The 21872-nt window shown below is 35.9% G+C and overlaps 1 protein-coding gene across 1 annotated transcript in view; it reads left to right on the forward strand.

Moving 5' to 3' along the window:
- Window positions 1-21872, forward strand: part of USP9X (ubiquitin specific peptidase 9 X-linked) — a 108522-nt gene that overhangs the window by 25926 nt on the left and 60724 nt on the right. Inside the window, exons 3-12 of the mRNA XM_004714586.2 lie at window positions 3543-3793; window positions 7432-7577; window positions 9581-9660; window positions 12292-12404; window positions 13792-14010; window positions 16637-16752; window positions 16928-17179; window positions 17257-17395; window positions 19605-19757; window positions 20616-20720. Coding sequence (XP_004714643.1) covers window positions 3698-3793; window positions 7432-7577; window positions 9581-9660; window positions 12292-12404; window positions 13792-14010; window positions 16637-16752; window positions 16928-17179; window positions 17257-17395; window positions 19605-19757; window positions 20616-20720 — 1419 coding nt within the window. The 5' untranslated portion in view covers window positions 3543-3697. The remainder of the gene's footprint in view (window positions 1-3542; window positions 3794-7431; window positions 7578-9580; window positions 9661-12291; window positions 12405-13791; window positions 14011-16636; window positions 16753-16927; window positions 17180-17256; window positions 17396-19604; window positions 19758-20615; window positions 20721-21872) is intronic.

Genomic DNA, 21872 nt, shown 5'->3' on the forward strand with positions numbered 1-21872 from the left:
ACTTTAGAATCTCTTACCTATTACCAAATCTACCAACTCTTCTGACAACTAAAATCTCTTAAATCATTATAGTGATTTAATTTTCATGTCAATTACTATATTTTTAACTACAGATTTTCTATTTGTTTCTTAAATTTTGTTCTTTATTGTGTTTATACATTGTCATTTTGCCTTCTACATCTTATTTTTGAATGATTTCATTTAAGTATTTGAACATATTGGGGATATTTTAAAAGTTTGTGGCATGATCACATCATTTTTTTAAGTGAATCTTTCCATGAACTTTTTCAAGCTCCCTGTATTTATAATGACTGCTTTGAAACTGATGACATGTGCGCCCTGGCTAAGGTAGGGTGTTTTCACACACACACGCGCGCACGCACGCACCACCACCACCTCCATGTTTGTTTGTTTTTTAAATTCTGTTCTTTGCATAGCTTTTAATTATTAGTGTGTGTGAAAAGCCAGACATTTTAGATACAATGTGGCAACTCTATCTGGATACTGGTGCCTCTATGCCCCAATCCTCTGGGGTGATGGTGGCTTTGAGTTAACTCCAAGGCTGGTGGTTCAAAGCCACCAGCTTGCTCCTTGAGAGATTTATAGCCTCAGAAATCCTTTTATGTAAGGTTACTAGAAGTTGGAAGCAGTGAGTTTGGTTTTTGTTTTGTTTAGTGACAGATATTTAAAATCAGTTGCTGTCAGGGTGAGTTCAACTCTTGACTGCTCCATTTGTTTCAGAGTAGAACTGTGCTCCGCAGGTAGGGTTTGGCATGGGTATACCTTTGGGAAGCAGGCATCAAGACTTTTTTCTAAGGTGCCTCTGAAATCAAAACCAAACTCAACTTGTATAGAGTTGATTCCAATTCATTACAACCTATAGAACAAGAGTAGAGTTGCCCCATGGCCCCTCAAGATTGTAGTTTTTTTTGTTTTTTTGTTTTTCCTATCAAGATTGTAATTCTTACAGGGATCTACATGTGACCTCCTCCCTGGGGGACGGACTACAGAAAAGTGGGTGAAGGGAAACGTCGGACAGGGCAAGATATGACAAAATAATAATTTATAAATGATCAAGGGCTCATGAGGGAGGAGGGAGCGGGGAGGGAGGGGGAAAACTGAGGACCTGATGCCAGGGGCTTAAGTGGAGAGCAAATGTTTTGAGAATGATGAGGGCAATGAATGTACAAATGTGCTTTACACAATTGATGTATGTATGGATTGTGATGTGTTGTATGAGCCCCTAATAAAACGATTAAAAAAATTGTAATTCTTTATGGGAGTAGAAAGCTTCATCTTTTTTTTCTCACAGAGCAGCTGGTGGTTTCAAACTGCAGACATGGATTAGCAGCCCCAACACAGAACCCACTATGCCACCAGGATTCTCACCAACCATTTAGTTAGTACTTGTAATACTTGCACCACTTGGAACCACCGATTTAAGTGCAGTCCCTGTGTATATCCACACCCCTTTCCCCATATGGCATCACCTGTGAAGTTGGGTTCAGAGGGTACAGCCTTGGACATGCACAGTCACTCTCGGATGGATGGTAGTTTCAGCAAGACCTGTCCTTATGTGTCCTTTTGTATTATTTACCTCGATTGATATTAAGAGTAAATGTTTTCCTGAACTAATTGTCACTTTTGAATGCCCTATTGTTTCGGATGATGCCCTGAGACATAAATTGTCCCATGGTCTGACCCAATTAAACTTTGGCTGTTTTCCAGAGGCCATTCTTTGAAGCTTTTTATGACTTGAGGAGGGCTTTTATTAGCATGCTCTCTGGCTATCTTTGCTAAACTTAGTTGGCTTAAGGTTGAGTTTGAATGTTTTTTTAAAAAGGTTGAGTTTGTTGCTCTCTGAGCAAGTTACCAACCTCTTCTATGGATTATCACCCAAATTGTTTTCCTATGTCTATAGATAGAGAATTACTGGGACATTTGTGTCTGTATGCCGATGGTGGTCTCTGGGTTGGAGCATAAACAAAACAACATAGGAATACAATACTAAAATGCTTCAGTTGAGATGATTGCCAATACTAAAGGCAATCAATGCAAAACAAGGGAACATTCAGTACGATGCAATTGAGCTTGGAAAGCCCCACTACCACCACCCCGCCAACACACACACAAATTATGCTAAAGAATATAACAAAAGCTTCACGTTTAACCATTTTTTAAGTGTATCGGGAAAGTCGCAGTCAGTTGTGCAAAATGCAGAGAAGAGGGGCAACAGAATGAAAATTGAGAAGCGGTGATCAAGTCTTTTACCCTCCCCTCCAGCACACATCTGCACAAAACTTTGCCTTGGGAGTTAATCTTCAATCTTATTCATACATCCAGAACTGGAGGAAAAAAGGAAGAAATTGGAGCTAATTTTATATACAGAAAAATGAAGTTGAATTGGTAGCTGATATTTTGAGTGTTCACGAAAAAAATTTTTTAAAAACTTTTAAGCAGATACAAAATGGCTGGAGAAGATGGTAGATTTCCTTCAGGTGTTTACAGTTGTTTCTATAAAATGCAAAACACGTGATACATCGTGAAAATCAGTATCATTTAGCTCTCTATAACAATGAATCAGAACCCTATCTCTGGGTTAAATGAGTTGACTGTTAGGGGTAACATGGAAGTTGTGGTCACCTGATTAATAATCCAATAAGGTTCTTGGGCTGGTAGCAAATTAGACTCAATGTTGAGAGAATTTGAAAAATATTGGTGTCTAGGTCCCATTCCCAAATGTTCTAATTCCATCTGGAGAGGGACTTGGTTATCAGTAGGGTTTAAAGCACCTTAAATGATTTTCATACCCCATTAAAGATGAGAACCATTGGTCTGGTGAATATAGAATTGAGAGTTTGGTCACATTCTTTCTATATGCCTTTGCTAATCAGGATGCAAAAAAGAATTCCCATTATTAGGTAATTGTGGCTCTGGGTATGCCTGTGGCCAAAACTTCACTAAAAAATGAAGAGCTGAGATCATAGCACAAATTCTACTGTATTGGAATTAGGAGTATATAGTTTGAATTCTTTCCAAAGAAAAACTTCCAACGATTTAAAATTTATCGTAAAACCATTGTGAGCATGTTTAAAAACCATTTATAATGTTCTACTACCAGCCAGTGATAAATGTTAGTTGTGCAATCCTGAAGTATTTTTAATGAGATTTTATTATGCCTTAAGCATTTGCATTTTACAGTGAAAACACAGTTAGGTCATTCCATAATTTAATGGAAAACTAAGTACCTTGAATATTGTCTTTGGGGTTAGTTTCAAAAGAAAACTGGAATATCACAATAAGATGCTATGCTTTATATGTTTTCATATACTGCCTGGTTTACATTGAATAGAATATTAATGGGATTTGTTGGGGGGGGTTTTTTGGTGTTTTTTTTTTTTTAACACTCTCCCCTCTTGTTTATATAACCACTTTGTCCTTACTCTATTTGTTGTTAGTGCTATTAAGCAAATTAAAATTTGAATAGTTCTTTAATTTGTGTTTTTAAAATAACTAAAACATCTTTTTTCTTCTACCTACAGGTTATGCAATGGTCTCTGCAAGATGGTTTATTCTTGAATTGGAGCTTTTTAAGACTGACATATGCTGGTACTTCATCTTCTATAAGTGGACTCTTTCTTTTCTGAAGACAACTACATAAGCAGACAAAATTGCAAAGATCTGCCCTGTGTCGAGTATGACAGCCACGACTCGTGGCTCTCCAGTAGGAGGGAATGACAACCAGGGCCAGGCTCCTGATGGACAGTCTCAGCCCCCCCTCCAACAGAATCAGGTAGGATCTTGAAGATACAGTTAACAGTGGTTCTCAACCTTCCTAATGCTGTGACCCTTTAATGTTGTGGTGATTCCCCCAACCATATAATGCTTTTCCTTGCTACTTCATAACTGTAATTTTGCAACTGTTATGATTCAGGAGACCCCTGTGAAAGGGTCGTTTGTCACACCCCCAAGGGGTCTCGATCCACAAGTTGAGAACCATTAAGTTAGTTATATTTGTATGTGTATCCTGGTGTCTTAAATGAAGCATGTACTGAATAATTTGTGAAAAGCAATAGAAAAATAAGTTTTATTTAAGAGGTGTGAACGTAGGTCTTTATATCACACTAACTTTGTGACTAGTTAACAACAGAACTATGCCGTTGGATTATTATGAGGATTAAGTAAAATATGTAGTGTTTGAAAATGAATAACAAATTTTGATGTCAAGGTTTCTGCTGGCCTCAAAATGAAAGAAGTAATACTCTTTTCTAGTCTGGCTGATTTTGTGTAAAGTGCGTTTGACTTCTAAATTAATCATGTGGCCAATTTTATTTATTTATTTATTTAAAAAAATTTTTATTGGGAGCTCATACAGCTCTTACCACAATCCATACATACATTAATTATATGTCAAGCACATTTGTTGCCCTCATCATTCTCAAAACATTTGCTTTCTACTTGAGCTCTCCCTTGGTTTCAGCTCCTCACCCCTCGCCCAATGAACCCTTAATAATTTATAAATTATTATTATTTTGTCATGTCTTACACTTTCCGACATCTCCCTTCACACACTTTTCTGTTGTCCATCCCCCAGGTTATATATAGATCCTTGTAATTGGTTCCCCCTTTCTCTACCCCACCTTCCTTCCACCCTCCCACTATCGCCATTCTCACCACTGGTCCTGAGGGATTTATCTGTCCTGGATTCCCTGTGTTGCCAATTTCTATCTGTACCAGTGCACATCCTCTGGTCTAGCCGGATTTGTAAGGTACAATTAAGATCATGATAGTGGGGGGAGTAAGCATTTAAGAACTAGAGGAAAGTTGTATGTATCATCATTGCTATACTCTACCCTGACTGGCTCGTCTCTTCCCCATGACCCTTCTGTAAGGGGATTATGGACAGTTTCATTAATGGATTTTAGTTGTACATAGATTTTAAAAGGAATTTTCTAAAGAATTGTAGGGGTGTGTGTGTGTGTGTGTGTGTGTGTGTGCGCGCGCGCGCGCGCGCGTGCACTGCAGGTTATTTGTCCATTTCATAAAGATTATCACATTTATTAATATAAGGTTGTTTAGAGTATAATCTTAACTTTTTAGTTCCTGTTCTTGTAAAAGTCTGTTCACATCTGAATAGTACTATTAATAATATCTGATACTGCACGTTTGTGTTCTGCCTGATGGATTTTAACAGCTTCATCAAACAACTTTCAGCTTTGGTTTCTCTCTTCCTACTTTTATATATGCCTTTACCTTATCTCTTGGTCGCTTTCTTCCCTTTGATTTGCTGCCACTGATTTTTCAGCGTTTCTAAGATCCACAGTTTTATAGTAAGAAATATTAAACTGCATGGTAATGTAGATAAACATTAAACCTCAATGTGCAGCTAAATCAATGCTAAGAGGTGAATGTATAGTTGAGATGCAGAAGTATAAGTGAGAAGCATGCTTTTTAACAGTTGATGCAAATTGATGTAGAATTCTATGTATAAATAAGTTTTTATACAGAAGTGTTGGAATTGTAGAGTATATATTTGTCATTTGGGAGTATGTTTCTGTAGTTCAGCTATTGTAGATTAAACAATTTGTTTCATAAGTATGGTAGACAAGAGCTGCTCTTTTTCTGCCACTTTAGATAAGTGTGATATAGTCAAAGGTTTGTGTTGGATACCAAAGATTTCTATTTTTGAACCAGGAGCCAGTAGAGTTCTAGTTTCTTTCATGCTTTACTTTCCATTTTCCACTCAGGTTTCATGGAGTCTTAACCATTTTTGCAATGTTGTGGCTTGTATGGCTTTTAGACGTTAAAGACTACTTTAATCTTGCTCTTATTTTAAGGTATTTTTGATCATTTTTAAACCTCTCTTAGGTTTGTGAAATTCAGTTTGATATTATACATGATTTCTAACAATGTTTTTTTAAAAGGCGACTAGTTATTTAAAGCAACAGAGAACCCAACTTAATTACATTCTTCTCCGTCTGTAGACTCTTCAATCCTCTTCTCCACTTTTCAATGATAGGATTTTAGTTATTTTGTAAGATCTGATATGGCTGAACCAAGAAGCAAGTACAGCATTGATCGCTGCCCGACTTAGGGCTTACGTTTTGGATATGCTTTTGACATAGCCAAATTAAAGGGGAGTTTGTCTAAAATCAGTCACAATTGTTTTCACTTTACATCCACTGTTTTTAAAAAGTATATTCCCACAGAAGAGAACTTTAGACTTTAGTAAGTGTACAATAAAATGTGTGAAAACCAGAACTAGCATAAAGAAAAGAAGGAAAAAAATGCCAAGTATTTTCCAAGAGAACAGCTGACACACATGTCAGCATGTTAAAGGCAGTAAACTTGATTGACCAGGCAAAAAAGGCATCCCTGCCCTTTTGTTTCGGCTACTTAGCTGAGTGCTTGAACATTTGGACCACCTGGCGACTGGGAATACAAGGTTTCAAAAATTAGTTCACCTAGCTGCGAAAGTATTATTATTGGTAACAAACACTGAAAATCTCGAGCTACTCTAGGACAGTAGAAATACTCCTTTGGGTTTCAGAGGCCTTTAAATCGATATTTTCTGGGTCATAACGACTCCTAGGAAGCACTGGACCAATCCAGGGGTCCTGCAAAGCAGATACTTAACATTTTTAATTGTCAAGGAGCTGCTGAGTAGTTTTTTTTTCTGAAAAGAGGGGTGGAGGGCAGTAACCCAAATAAGCTTGGGAACCTATGCTTTTAAGTCTTTATGGGAGGAGATAGTCCCATCTTTTTCCCAAGGAATGACGGGTAAGTTCAAACCATTAACCTTGTGAATAGCAACTCACTGTATAGTCCACTATGCCATCAGGGCTCCATGTTGATAAGTAGAAGAGTAAGAGGAAGGTCTAGTAAATATGAAGGATGAAAGAAATGAAAATCTAGCCACTGGAAAATGATGTGAAATTTAGAAACCACAATCAAGAAATTGTTTGTTTGTTCGTTGTTTGGGTGATAGTTTGAGAGGAGGGAAATTGTAGAATGCAGGGTTGTTTTTTTCTCATTCAAGTGACAAAATGAAGCTACAAAGTTAAAATCAGAAACTTTTAAATCTAAAAATTTTATTTTGATTTTTAATACAAATTTCTGTCGTGACAGGATTCACAGTGGGATGTGTGAAAAGGCAGCAGACTTCATGATTAAGAACATGTACTTTAGAGATTAGACCTGCGTTCACATCCTAGCTATAGAGTTTGACCCGTGTCCCCTTGAGCTTGTTTTCTCATTTATTAAAATTATTCTTAAGCACAGTAGCACTGTCTGAGCCATCATGAGCCTTTCATTATTAAATCTTTTTAAATGACTTACATGATTTTCACTTCTGTATTTAGTATCTGAATTGCTAGTTTTTGTACATATGTGTATGGGAATTTACTTTGGAATATTTAATTTTTTATTAAGACTTCATCACCTGATTCTTCCAATGAGAATTCCCCAGCAACCCCCCCAGATGAACAAGGTCAAGGTGATGCCCCACCGCAGATTGAAGATGAGGAACCTGCATTTCCGCACACTGATCTGGCAAAGTTGGATGACATGATCAACAGGTGAGTTGCTTTGGTTTGGTTTTTTAACTTGCAGTATCAGGAAAGCCTGCCAGGTTTACTCAGCATTACAAATAGTTGTGAATGAGAAAAGGAAAGTAATAAGTGGAAATGTCACAATAGCTTCCCTCCCTATCTTATAAATAGCCAAATAGTTTGTTATCCTTGATTCTTGGTCTAGTCATCTCCGGACTTAAACGGTAAAGAAGATTCCAGATTCATGTCGATCCGAGTGTTGCTTAACTAGAACTGTACATGTGGCTTCCCTTTTGCATTTGTGAAGCTTTTCCCTCCTGCTAATCTTAGTTGCTAAGATTGCTGGATGACTTTTTAATAATTCTGGGATGCCCTTGAGTCAAAAAAGGTCATAAGATTAGGTTCCTGGTAAGCTATTCCTTGTGAACCTTTGGTCAGCCCTGAGGAATTTAACTACCTCAGCTATTTGTTTTTTCTTGATATATTTTTTAAAGGGTAGTTCGAGTATAATTTTTCATATTTGTAGCTCAGCTACACACATCATCTTTTAAATAGCATATTTAAAATACTTTAATTGTTTGGAGGAAGACTTGTGTTTAGGGAAGGAAAAGGTTTTTCAGACGTTAGGGGAAAGCATGTCAAGGAAACCCACATGGCTGGAATCCACCCTGTGCTGACAGGGCCTGTAGGCCATGCAGGGCAGTGCTATGGAGTTGTGATACACACACCCCATTCCTAAAAGAGAGGATGGAAACACTCAGGCACTTGGCCTCAGTAAATTTTTTTAAAAATTTGTTTCTAGAAATAGCCTAACAAATATGTAATGGCAGAAGAAATGGATCCTTTGCATTAAAACAAAATTCTGAGAGTAATATAGAAAGAGTTTTATAAAGTCCTCTATGAAATAACCCCTTATACACACATCCCAACCACATTACTATTAATAAAATTAGGAGCACATACTTTCAGATTTGTATTAATTGCTTTTTAAGGTTATAGACACTTAATAGCATGCAGTTAAATGGTGGTCTGACAGATGCCTATGATAGTTTACAATAGATTATAGTTAAACCGACAGAATTTCTGTAAAGTTGTTCAGTGGTTGCCTTCTCTGTAGCAGACACGTTATTGCAAAAGGTTGTATATTTTTCTATCTTGTCTTGTGGTTGGCAGTTGTTAGTAAGTACTTCTTAAACTGACTAGAGAACTAAGTTGTACATTCACAAGTTTTCAGAAAAAAGAGAACCGTGCTTTTTGTGTAAATAAAAAGGTGTGTGGGTGTGAAATTAGCTACCAATGGAGTGCTTTTTATCAAAAGAGTTTTGAGATTTTGACAGCTCTTTAAGACAGGGATTAAGGAATGAATGGGAGGTGGTTTTCTCTTCTGGGGAGCAGTGGTTGAGTGGTGGTGGCAGCAAGGAGGAAGAGCTAAGAAAGGAATGGAGCTCCTAGATAGCTATAGGTTGTCATTGGGCCCAGAGAAAGCACCGCTTGGGAATATGCTGCGCACTTGTTTGAGAGGCATAGAGCCTTAAGAAACCCATGGTTCACTTAACCTTCAGGAAGAGACGGTAAATGTTTTGCTGAGATGTACTGAGGCAGTAATAATATATTTACAATCAGTTATTTGCCTCGAATGTATATTCTTCTTTGTAAGGAAACTTTGGGCAACTTAAAGGGTCACTGTCACATCTTTCCTCTAAACTCAATCCCCAAAGAGCATTTCTTGTGCACTTAAGCAATTGGTTTCCTATTAATTGATGTTTGATTATTGTAATAGTTTTATATTCTGTATAAATTATTGAAATAGAGTTTTTATCCTCTCATTACATCTTTTGTTAAACAGTTGATTAAAAATTCTTATTTATAGAGAGAGCAGATGGTTTTTAGTACCACAAAACAGGTATTTTGCCAACCTGTTATAATGTTTAATATGTTTAGAGCAAGGTGAGTGATTATCATTGGTAACTTCTTTATAGTGCTGCTTTCAATGTGCGACCAATACGCATCTTTTTATTTTATACTCTTAGGCCTCGATGGGTGGTTCCAGTTTTGCCGAAAGGGGAATTAGAAGTACTTTTAGAAGCTGCTGTTGATCTTAGTAAAAAAGGTAAGTATAAATGTCACACTTTCAATAGTATATGCTACTAGGTATACTTTCTTTATTCTTGAAAATTCATTTTTCTCTGTTACAACCACAGTAAATCTTCATAGATGGAATATCTAGCCAAACTTTCTTGATGTGGCTTATATACATACCTAGAGCAAGGGCTCATATAACCTTTGGACAACCAGTCATTATGAATAAAATTTGTGTGTGTCCATTTTACTGTAGAGTACATTCAATATTGATCAGATTCTCCGGGTAACCCTTTCATGACTGAAGTATTTTCTGTTTTGAATTTTTTGTTATACCTATATGTTTACAATAATGGAAAGCATGCTGAAATCAAGTGGGGCGGGGCATGGTATGATAGTAATGTGGACACTAATAATAAATAGAGTTGTGGTGTAAGGAGCAATTCTTCAGATTTATATATTTAGTTAAGTTATACAGGTTCCTTCTAGGCAGCAGGATATATGGCAACTGGGAATGGTGGCTTTCCCCAAAATTCTGAGAGACTAGAAATGATGTGGGTGATATATATCCCAAGGGTCACTTATGGACTAAACATTTTTCTTAATCATTTTATTGGGAGTTCGTACAACTCTTATCACAATCCATACATCCATCCATTGTGTCAAGCACATTTGTACATTTGTTGCCTTCATCATTCTCAAAACATTTGCTTTCTACTTGAGCCCTTGATATCAGCTCCTCATTTTTCCACTACCTCCCCCTTCCCTCATGGTAATTTATGCATTATTATGATTTTGCCATATCTTATACTGTCCGACGTCTCCCTTCACCCACTTTTCTGTTGTCCATCCTCTCAGGGAAGAGGTTATATGTAGATCCTTGTAATCGGTTCACCCTTTCCACCCCACCCTCCCTCCACCCTTCCGGTATCACCTAGAATCTTGCTTTTTAAGTGCAGTCATAAGACATGAAAGATAAATTTTCAATTGGCAAACACTCTACAGGTAATGGGTTTCAATTTCACATATATTTGACTTTTTAATTTAGCATAAGCCATTTCTAATTTCAAGGTAAATACTGCTAATCTACCAATTGTTTGCACTTGCCTTTTGACTGCTGTATTGATATGATGGTCAATGTTAATCCAAGGGCATGTGTATAATAGAATCTATGAACCGTTTTTTTATATTGATTTTTAAAATAAGTTTTCTTACTTAAATGACCTTCATTTTTAATACATGGAAAATGTCTGATTTTTCTTTTTTTTAAAATTTTTTTTCTGATTTTTCTATAAAAGGAAAATGTAACTTGGAAGATGATTCTTTTTTTTGGTGTGATTAAAAGAAATCAAAATGTTTACTCTGTAGTCCAGAAGTACTAGCTTCATGTTGAAATTAATCTTATCTCTCTTTTTTTTCCCCTATACCATTGGTCTAACTATAGTGGCAGTTAATTCTCTCTCGGCTTATTTTTTTCCTTTTCATTTTAAGGCATTGATTGTAGTAACAATTTATATTTGAAATAGGGTAGCTTTGGCTATATTTTAACTATCAATAGCAGCTATCAAAATAAAAACCAAACCTGCCATAAAGTTGTCTCTGACTCATAGCAACCTATAAGACAGTGTAGAACAGCTCCCTCAGCTTTCCGAGAATGTAAATCTTTACAAGACAAGCCAGTTTTATTGGATCTCCCATGAAGTGGTTGGTGAGTTTGAACTTTCAACCTTGTTAGAAGCCCAACACTTAATCCATTGTGCCACAGGACCCCAACCTATGCACTGTACCTACCTACACACACACACACACACACACAATTTATTTGTTCAGATTAACATCTTCAGTACTCTGCTTATATAGTAGCAATCTCACCCACTTTCCTTAAAGACTATTCTTCACTCCGCATTAATGATGTAAAGTGATCTATTAACTATGAAAATAGCACTAGCAGACTGCACTTGTTTCACATTACTCAAACTTTTATCTATGCATTTATTCACTTTGGCATCTGTTGAAGACTTTTTGTTAGGCATGCTCTACATCTCAACAGTATGATGATAAGTAATAAATCAGTTAGTGGTATTTTATTTTTTTGTATTAACATTCGCTGAATACCTATTTGTAATTTATAGTACTGGGGCGTAAATGCCATCTATTTTCTGGTCAAAATCAAACACAAATTCGTTGATCATTTTCTCATTAAGAGTTAGGTTTCTTTGTGTTTTGACACACGTGGCTCTATTGCCTTTCTAAAATCAGATGACACTGAATAAATGTCATCAGATGACATTGAAGTACTGCTTTTTAATTTTTTCCCCCTAAGAAGTACACACAGTATTATGAAGTACTTATGAGTCCCTAACACATGGTAACCGTTCTGTGTTTAAGATCTAATGTCATATTTTGAAACATTTACAATTAAATGGTTTGATGTAATTTAACAATATTTAAAATATTTAATTTTTATTTATTGAAGAATTTTCTGTTTTCTAATTCTGAATCAAGCTACCTTAGAAGTTAAGAGAATGCTGAGTGTCTCTTTTCCAAGACTACTCTACATTCTTCAGCTGTCAGTGAACAATTGCCATCCTTTGTCATGTAACTGAATGTTGTAAAACAGAGAAATGTTTTGTTTACATTAAATTTTCTTCCTTTTTCTTAGGCCTTGACATTAAAAGTGAAGCCTGTCAGCGTTTTTTTCGAGATGGGCTAACAATATCATTCACTAAAATCCTTACAGATGAGGCAGTGAGTGGCTGGAAGTTTGAAATTCATGTGAGTCTTTTCATTTGACTCTAGAAATTCAGATTTTATGCGGTGATGCCTATGGGTAATGCACACGCACACACAGATGCACGATAAATATTTTGATTATATATTTGGCCCAATACAAAGGCTGTAAAATTGAGAAGCCAATTAACAAGAAATTGTAGTCTCAGTTAAAGGGAAGCATGCTCATTTAGAATTGGCATGAGATTTAGAGTTAGAAAAGATTGGTAAAATCTGTCCCTTGACCCACCCCTTGTCATCTAGGCAAGTCAACATATTTTCATGAATATATCATTCTGTCAATTTTAAGATGCATTATCTTACCCAAGTTGTGAACAAGATCCATACCTAATTCAGCCTTTAAAGAAATTGTAAATCGGTTGGAATGGATATATACTTTTGTTTAGCCTTACTTTGGTGCAAGAAAAGGCTTTAATAAGCCTTTGCAATGATTTTAAGCTGTGCGTGCAGAAAATGAGGATGAATGTGATAATGTATTTGTGGCAAGCTTGGAGTTCAATTGATTAAAAGTAACGGCATATTTGTATAATATTAAGCTGGGCTTCAAAGATTGTGGCACCTGGTTCAAAAATGGCAGCCAACTGCACTGCCTTATGTGTGTGTGGTGTTCCACAGTTCTGCCTAGTGCAGTCTCATGCTGGAGGCTCTTGAAAGGGCTCCCGGCCTTACAATTATATATATATGTATATATATAACCACAACTACGCCACCATGGCCCCTCTCCAAGTGATAGGCTGTAGCAAATACAAATGATCTCTGGACACCAGTCTAGGAAAATAGCACTGCCTGATACCATTGGTTATGATTCCAGTGATTTTTTTCCCCCTCAAAAGTGCATCTTAGATGGATGAACGCAGCTATTATTCCAGGTCTCTCTTCCTCCTTCATAATGTAGAAGTAGGTTGTGAAGCAGGTATGTTGTATTCAGAATGATTCCTCCCAAATAACGTTGGAATAATAAATACTCTGTGTCAACATTTAACTTTGTGGGTATTGGAGACTTTGATTGAGAGTAGTGTCAGATTTTGGTATTGAGGTTTAGATAGCAAATTAATTTTGATCATTGACATTTTTTTAGATTTTTATAATTACTGCTTCTGGTGTACACATTCCAAAGTGAAGAACAACAAGAGAACAACCTCTGGTGCTGATTGCATTTTGTAAGCCATTGAGAATGGTGTTTCAAAGGTGGTATATAAATTGCAAAGCAACTCATTGCTAATTTCTATTGATCACAGGCTTAGGAAAATTGAACATAACTCAAATGATTAGTACAGAAAAATGGAGAGACCATTATGTAGTGAGATTTTGAAATGGCAGTGCTTTCATCTCATAAATCACATCTCTCTTCCCGGTCCCCTTTATAATACAGAGATGTATTATTAACAATACTCATCGTCTGGTGGAGCTATGTGTGGCCAAGTTGTCCCAAGACTGGTTTCCACTACTAGAACTTCTCGCCATGGCCTTAAATCCTCATTGCAAATTCCATATCTATAATGGTACACGTCCGTGTGAATCTGTTTCCTCAAGTGTTCAGTTACCTGAAGATGAATTCTTCGCTCGTTCTCCAGACCCTCGATCACCAAAAGTATGTTGGTTATTTTTTTTTAATTGACGTTAACAATTGTTTTGCTCTGCCACAAAACTTCTAATGGATTTGAATATTCCACTTACATGAAAATTCATTTCCCATATATTCTTAAGGGGATTTTGCATTTTTCACTTTTTGAATTCACTATTTTGTGCTGGAGCTATGTTCTTTCCTGTCTTTTATGATTTTTAACTTTTCCTGGTTTTTTTTTTTCATTTAAAATTTAATTGGGCTTTGAGAATGACAATGAAGAAGCTCTGTGTTTTGTGTATTTTCTGTTGCTAGGGCATATTAAGTACTTGTAATAATCTTAGTATAGTTAGGCCTATGGTTGTCTACCTAGCCTCTAAAAAAACAAAAACAAAAAACCATCATTAGAATTAATATAAAGCATCATAATTTTCATTTGAAATGAGAGTGGAAGATTGTTTCATCGTCCAAGAGCTCAGGCATTAATATTTAAAGGCATGGATCAATATATGATATGCATCTAATATGGCATAAAAGTAATATTATAGAAATTAGAAATACAAATAAATAGTCCCTTGGTTATAAATGTGTGACATAAGTACAGCCTGTGGTGGTTCCAAACTGTTTCAAAGATTGTAATACATTAAAAGCTCAAGGTATGTACAATGAATGGTGAATAATACAGGCTGTACTTTGCACATCGAAACATTGCTACAATATATTACTGAGCTTTTACTGTATCAAAGTGCTTCTTTTGTGCATAGAAAGATATATATGAATACAATATACTAGAATACAAACATTTGGCTGATTTTAGATACAAACCATACCTAATTTTGACCTATTTACAAATGAAACATACCTACTGACTTAGTAACAGATATAATTCAGGTACTGCATGTTAAACACAGACTAGAAAATCTTTTAAAACTTACAGAATATATGAGGGTATTTGAAAAAGTTTATGGAAAATAATAGGTTCTATACATAAATGTGAGGACATTAGTAAGTGGTAGAATTCTTACCTCCTGCAACTTGTGTCCATTGGATTGCATATTGCTGTGAACGAGGCTTTCAGCAGAACTTCCAGACTGAGATAGATATGGAAGGGAAAGGCCCGATAGTTGTTTCAGGAAATTGGCCAATGAAGGGAAACCCTGTAGATGAAGGAAGAGATCCATTCTACAATCAGTCATCGTGTCTAATAACATGAATGTTGTTGGATGAGCAGCATTTTATTCTGTTGCATGTGGTGTTTCCATGAGTCAGGCAAACTCAATAGTAGCCAACAAAAGTAACAAGTCGTCTGGTGTAAATGTTTCATATCAGTATAAACAAATTTATGCTTTTAAAGGTGTAGGATTAAGTTAGATTACTTTGAGAAAATAACTGTAGCATTTCAATTTTAGAATTTAGGGTAGACATAAAAGTGTTGTTTAAAAATAAAAATGGTTCTCAAGTTTAACTGTAAAAAGAAAAAAAGCCAAGCAGGAAAAACCAAAGTTGTACAATACTTTGGTTTATCTTGTTACAAGATGAAGTTGTTGAAATGTGTTGAATTTAGACGGGAAAATTTCGGATACTTCCCCAGCTCATGTTACTTGCTTAGAGTTAGATGGCTAAGTCTTGTGTGAGTAAACCAAAGTAAGATCTAAATGGAATCTTCGATGTTTCTGTATTGTATTTCTTTTTTTATTGTTTCATTTTCCCCCTGTATGGATCAATAATAAGGCATCTTACAGAGAATGGGAAGGTAGATAAATACAAAATTTGGGGGTTGAGGATGTTTTTTCTTTTGGTTGAGGATATTTTTTCTTTTTCTTTGAAGCCTAATTCTTCTTGCTGTTGAACTTAAGAAATAATGACAACTTTCGAAACCTTTGTCCATAGAAAAAATTATGGTTGTAAGTCAAGCAGAAGCTTATTTAATGACTCATTTCCTATAGAAATCAGAGAAAATGTATCCTTTATTAAATTTCTAGTCTGTCTTTCTGTACAATTTCTCAAAATTGGTTAAAAGATGTATTTGGCAGGATTTTAAACCATACTCCTATTTGTGTTCAGACCCCTGAGAGAAATGGAAATTTTCTATTTGTCTCTTAGGGAAGAGGTTGAAAGAGATCCAATTATATTGCATGGTGTAGTACTTCAAAAAGGCATCAAGTAGTACCATCCGGCTCACAATTCCAGGGATTTGTTTTTAACTGATAGTAATTGTCAGGCTTTGAGATTGTTCAGTTTTCGAGAAACACATTATTTACAACTGCAACCAAAAAATGGATAAAAATTTCAGGGAAAATGTATTAGAAAATGGAAGTTTTCAGTACACCTGTTTGAAAATTTTCAGATAATCATAAGGCATTCTCATATAGTAGAATTCCTGAAATGGAAGCATAGCTTTTAGTTTCTGTTCATCAGCTATGTATGTATATACATTGATCTGCTTATGCTGCTTAACAAGCTTGTTTCTTTCTGATGGATGAGATACTGCATACAAAACCAAATCGTTCATGGGTCTTTTCAAAGATGATTTGACACAATCTGTTTTATTGAACTTTCGGTTTCTAGTATATTTAGATCAAGAAATTACTTGATATAGTACCATTTTCCCCCAGCTGAAACAAGGTTAACGTTTTCATTAACTCCATTGCAGGGTTGGTTGGTGGATCTTCTCAACAAATTTGGCACTTTAAATGGATTCCAGATTTTGCATGATCGTTTTATTAATGGATCAGCATTAAACGTTCAAATAATTGCAGCCCTTATAAAGTAAGTCATATTTTTTAAAGTCAATGTTGAGTGCTCTATAAAAATTACTGTGTTATTGATTGATAAAAACTGAGTTTCTATTACGTGACTTCCTTTTATGTAACCTTGTATTTTCATTCAGGTGAAATAGAAAGAGTTTGAATGTTATAGATGTTTTGTCTATTCCTTATTTCAGACCATTTGGACAATGCTATGAGTTTCTCACTCTTCATACAGTGAAAAAGTTCTTTCTTCCAGTCATTGAAATGGTTCCACAGTTTTTAGAAAACTTAACTGATGAAGAACTGAAAAAAGAAGCTAAGAATGAAGCAAAAAATGATGCCCTTTCAATGATTATTAAGTCTTTGAAGAATTTAGCTTCAAGGGTTCCAGGACAAGAAGAAACTGTAAAAAATTTAGAAATATTTAGGTTAAAAATGATACTAAGGTAAGAAATTTATCTCTTGATACAATTGTTTGCATGAATTTTTGGAATCATACCTAACACCAAGTTTTTCATTATAGATTATTGCAAATTTCTTCTTTCAATGGAAAGATGAATGCACTGAATGAAGTCAATAAGGTTATATCTAGTGTATCATATTACACCCATCGGCATGGTAACCCTGAGGAGGAAGAGTGGCTCACAGCTGAGCGAATGGCAGTAAGTCCTTTGATTTTTCTCTTAAGAATAAGAATCTACTTGGAGTAAAAATCAAAATAGCTCTAGTGGAAATTAGTAGTATTAAAATAAAATAGACTTTAATAGGAATGCATTTTGGCTAATTTATGAATGTTTATTTCTGAGACTTATTTGTAATAATAAACTTTTACTAATTATTTGTTAGTGATATATGAGTAGTTTATAAACGAGTAACTGTGCCACTTAAGTTATGCAGCCAGATTTTTGAGAGCATACTACGTGGCAACACCTGTGGGAGAACTGTCTGTGTCCTTAGTTTAATGAAGATAATTATTAGGGCATGAGGAAAGTGTATTGTGGCACAGTAGCCAAAAGGTGGGAATAACCCCAAGTGTTCATCAACGGATCAGTGGATGAGTGAAATGTAGTATGTACATACAATGGAATAGTATTCAGCCATAGACCATATGTCCTCATACGTGCTCTTAAAACATGGGTGAACTTTGGTAAAAGTATGCTAAGTAGAATAAGTCACACCCAAAAGGATAGATTTTTGAATAGTTATATTTTGACAAAATATCTAAAATAGGCAAATGAGTAGAAACACATTTTTTATTAGTGATTACGAGGGAATGGGAAGTTACTGTGTGAGGTGTACTGAGTAAAAAAACCCCTTTTTAATAATATAGTTTGTGATGATAGTTGTACTAGATGGTTAAAAGGGCAGATGACTTTGTATTGTTCACCACAGGAAAACGAAAACAAATGTATATGGAGGATGCTTGGACATTAGTCCAGTGTTAGGGGTCAGTTGGTAGACATCTAATTTGTGCCTTTTGGAAAGCCTAGAAAGGAGCTAATTTTAGTGTGTGCTGAGGGGATAGGTGCTAGTCCGTGACCTGTTACCAATCCTGGATTGTTAACAGAAAATGACATTTAAGGATTTAGAAATTTTTGCAGCAAATGGCCTTTGCCACATCTTGATAGTATATTAGAAAAATGTGTGTGCACAGTGGATTAGAAATAAAACTGATTTTTCACCAGCTTAGTATTGTGCAGGTCTAACTCATTTTCATAATAAGTGAAATATTTTGAAACTCTAAGGTGTGGATTATTACTATTTTTTAAATCATTTTATTAGGGGCTCATACAACTCTTATAACAATCCATACATACCTCAATTGTGTAAAGCACATTGGTACATTCATTGCCTTCATCATTCTCAGAACATTTGCTCTCCACCTAAGCCCCTGGCATCAGCTCCTCATTCCCCCCCCCCCATGAGCCCTTGATAATTTACAAATTATTATTTTGTCTTACCTTTCCCTGTCCGACATGTCCCTTCACCCACTTTTCTGTTGTCCGTCCCCCAGGGAGGAGGTCACATGTAGATCCTTGTAATCGGTTCCCCCTTTCCAACCCACCCTCCCAGAATTGCCACTCACACCACTGGTCCTGAAGGGATTATCTGCCCTGGATTCCCTGCATTTCCAGTCCTATCTGTACCAGGGTACATCCTCTGGTCTAGCCAGACTTGCAGGGTAGAATTTGGATCATGATAGTGGGGGCGGGGGACAGGAGGATTATTACTATGTATGTATACTAACTTTCTTCTATTAAGTGGATACCAGCCAACCATCTTAATTTGTTGGTGGTAGGTGTTCTCCATCTCCTAGAGGCCTTTATGTACAACATAATGGAACACTACTCAATCATGGCTGTGCATAACATTGTAGAGATGCAGGCATGAGTCAGATCCCGGTTAAAACACTTTCAAATCCGTTCACTTTCCTGTAGTAGGATAGCATTTCTCAGGAAGAGTTTTTGGGGGGAAGTTTAAGAGGATCTATTGGATGAACAATGTCTGTCAGTTCAAAATGATAGTAAAACACAAAATAGAGACTTTTATACACAAGAGGAAAACAATTTTGTGACAAAACTGACGTGAAGAATTAAGATAGTAAAATTTTACCTGTATCCAGTAAGAGATTACCTGTACCCACACTACCTAAACCATTCTGGCTGCTCTACTAAAATGAGAGAGCCCTGGTGGCACAGTGATCCAAAGCACTATGTGTGCTACTCCGTTCAAATCCACTGCCCATCCTCACCCCTTGCTTCCTAGACTTTGGTTCAAAGAACCTGTTTTAAAGGGTGGGTGACACTTTATATTTTTGTAAAACAGCCTTCTCAGCCTGTGTTTTGAAACAATTTTCTGAATTATTTTTAGGAATGGATACAGCAGAATAGTATTTTATCTATAGTCCTGCGAGACAGTCTTCATCAACCACAGTATGTAGAAAAGCTGGAGAAGATTCTTCGTTTTGTTATCAAAGAAAAAGCTCTGACCTTACAAGATCTTGATAATATCTGGGCAGCACAGGTAAGAAATTGGAGAATAGTGACTTTAATCTCCAAAAAAGAGATACTGAAAGCTACGTATATAATGGCAATTGCGAAAGAGCATGAAGGTTTGTATTGTCTTGAGATTTACTGAATTTAAATGCTTTTGTCCATTGATTTGTTTAGTTATTAATTTAATGAGATGATAAACAAAAATCTGCAATGTCAGAAGTCAAATCACTTTTAAAAAACTACAGAAACCTGTATGGTAGATTTCATTACCTATGGTTAACTTGGGAAATAATTCTAGTGTACAAAGCTCTGGATTTTAGAGCTGATATCGGGCTCAAGTGGGAGGAGGCTTTGAAAATGATGAGGGCGGCATCTCTGCAAACGTGCTCGACACACTGGAGGAATGTGGGTTGTGATAAGAGATGTAAGAGCCCCCAATCAAAGTAAGAAAAACAATTCTACATATTTTGAGCAATCAGAAAAAAGCCCTGAATTTTTATTTTTGGGGTTTGTTTTTTTGATGTCTGTGGAAACCAAGAAAAGATTGGGTTTCACATTTGAGTATTTAAGGATTTGACCTTTTGGAACAATATCATTAGTACACCTTTCTTTTCCCCCTCTTTGCAGCATCGAAACGGACTTGTTAAATTGAATATTTTACTGTACCAAAAGTTCACATGAATTACTCAAGTACACATTTACAATTTATATATGGAAATTGAGTTGCCATTTTAGATCTCAGCATTTAATACAGTATATATTTTCTTACATTACACAGATGAAAAAGATGGGAATATTTCATCATTAGTTATTAGGCAGTGTACTAACCTGTTACTGTTATTCTAGATGCCTTGACTGTCTTAGATTTTGTTTATTTTCTCAACAGGCAGGGAAACATGAAGCTATTGTGAAGAATGTGCATGATCTACTAGCAAAGTTGGCATGGGACTTTTCTCCTGAACAACTTGATCATCTTTTTGATTGCTTTAAGGTAATAGTCTAATAAAAGTATTTGCATTTCATTTGCAATCGAATTAATTAATTCCGTAAGTGTCTCTTAATTAACACATGAATGGTGATCTTATTGAACACTCTTGTGAAGGATTTGTAACATATCCCCACCAACCCATACAATTCCGTCTCCATAGTTTCTTCTTATGCTTTATAAGGTCATGTTGTAGATAATAATCTCGATCCAGTTGTTATAGTGGGTTTGCAAAAGCCCAAGTGGTTGGTAAATTTTTATCTCAAGAACATGGGATCATGTGGTAGCATTCTGTTAATGTCTAGCATTAGTTCACCAAGGTTTCCTGTGTAAAATAGCAATTATTCTGACTGCTGGTGGGAACAGAAGTTGCTATAATCACTGTGTAAGAACCCATTGAAAGTGGACCATGTCATATTTAAAGTGCTATTTTAGTGTTTCCCAGTGAGTATACCATGTCCTTTTCAAATAAAACCATATTGTTGCATTATTTTTTTGGCCAATAGCAGTCTCATCACTGACATTTTCTGCGTCGGTGTATGTGTGCTTTTGTTTTTCAATGTGTAATGCACAGTGCTCTATTTTATTGGGCTTTCCCCTTTTAATGAAATTTACACTGAATTATTTAATATATTTTTTAGAAATGCTTGCTTTATGGTGCTTAGGGTGAATGTTATGATAGTGGTTATGAGTTAGGCTGCTGGCTACACAAGGTCAGCATCTGGAAGCCACCAGCTGCTCCTTCACAGAAAGATGAGACTTTCTACTTCCATAAAGAGTTAAGTTTCAGAAACCCATAGTAGCAATTAATTCTACCATAACCCTGAACCATTGCTGTGAAACAGAATTGACTTGATGACAGTGAGTTTTTGAGATTGAATATTAATATAGCAAATAAGGTATCCCTAAAACAATATGTACAAAAATTATTCAGGGATACTGGTTTCCATTTGTCACAATATGCCATCATGCGTTTTCATTTAGTTTGTGTCCCTTTTCCAATATTTTCATTTCCCTGACCCCTTTGCTGTGTTTCCCAAAGTGGGTGATACCCACTTGATCCCATGGGGGATGCTGGAATGCTCCAAGTGACTGTAAAACAGATATCTATACTTTATCCTGAGTTATGGGCTATAGTACAAAAGTTTTTTTTTTGTT

Source organism: Echinops telfairi, unplaced genomic scaffold, assembly GCF_000313985.2.
Source record: "Echinops telfairi isolate 266 unplaced genomic scaffold, ASM31398v2 ScPeMD7_26;HRSCAF=91, whole genome shotgun sequence".
Taxonomy (NCBI): domain Eukaryota; kingdom Metazoa; phylum Chordata; class Mammalia; order Afrosoricida; family Tenrecidae; genus Echinops; species Echinops telfairi.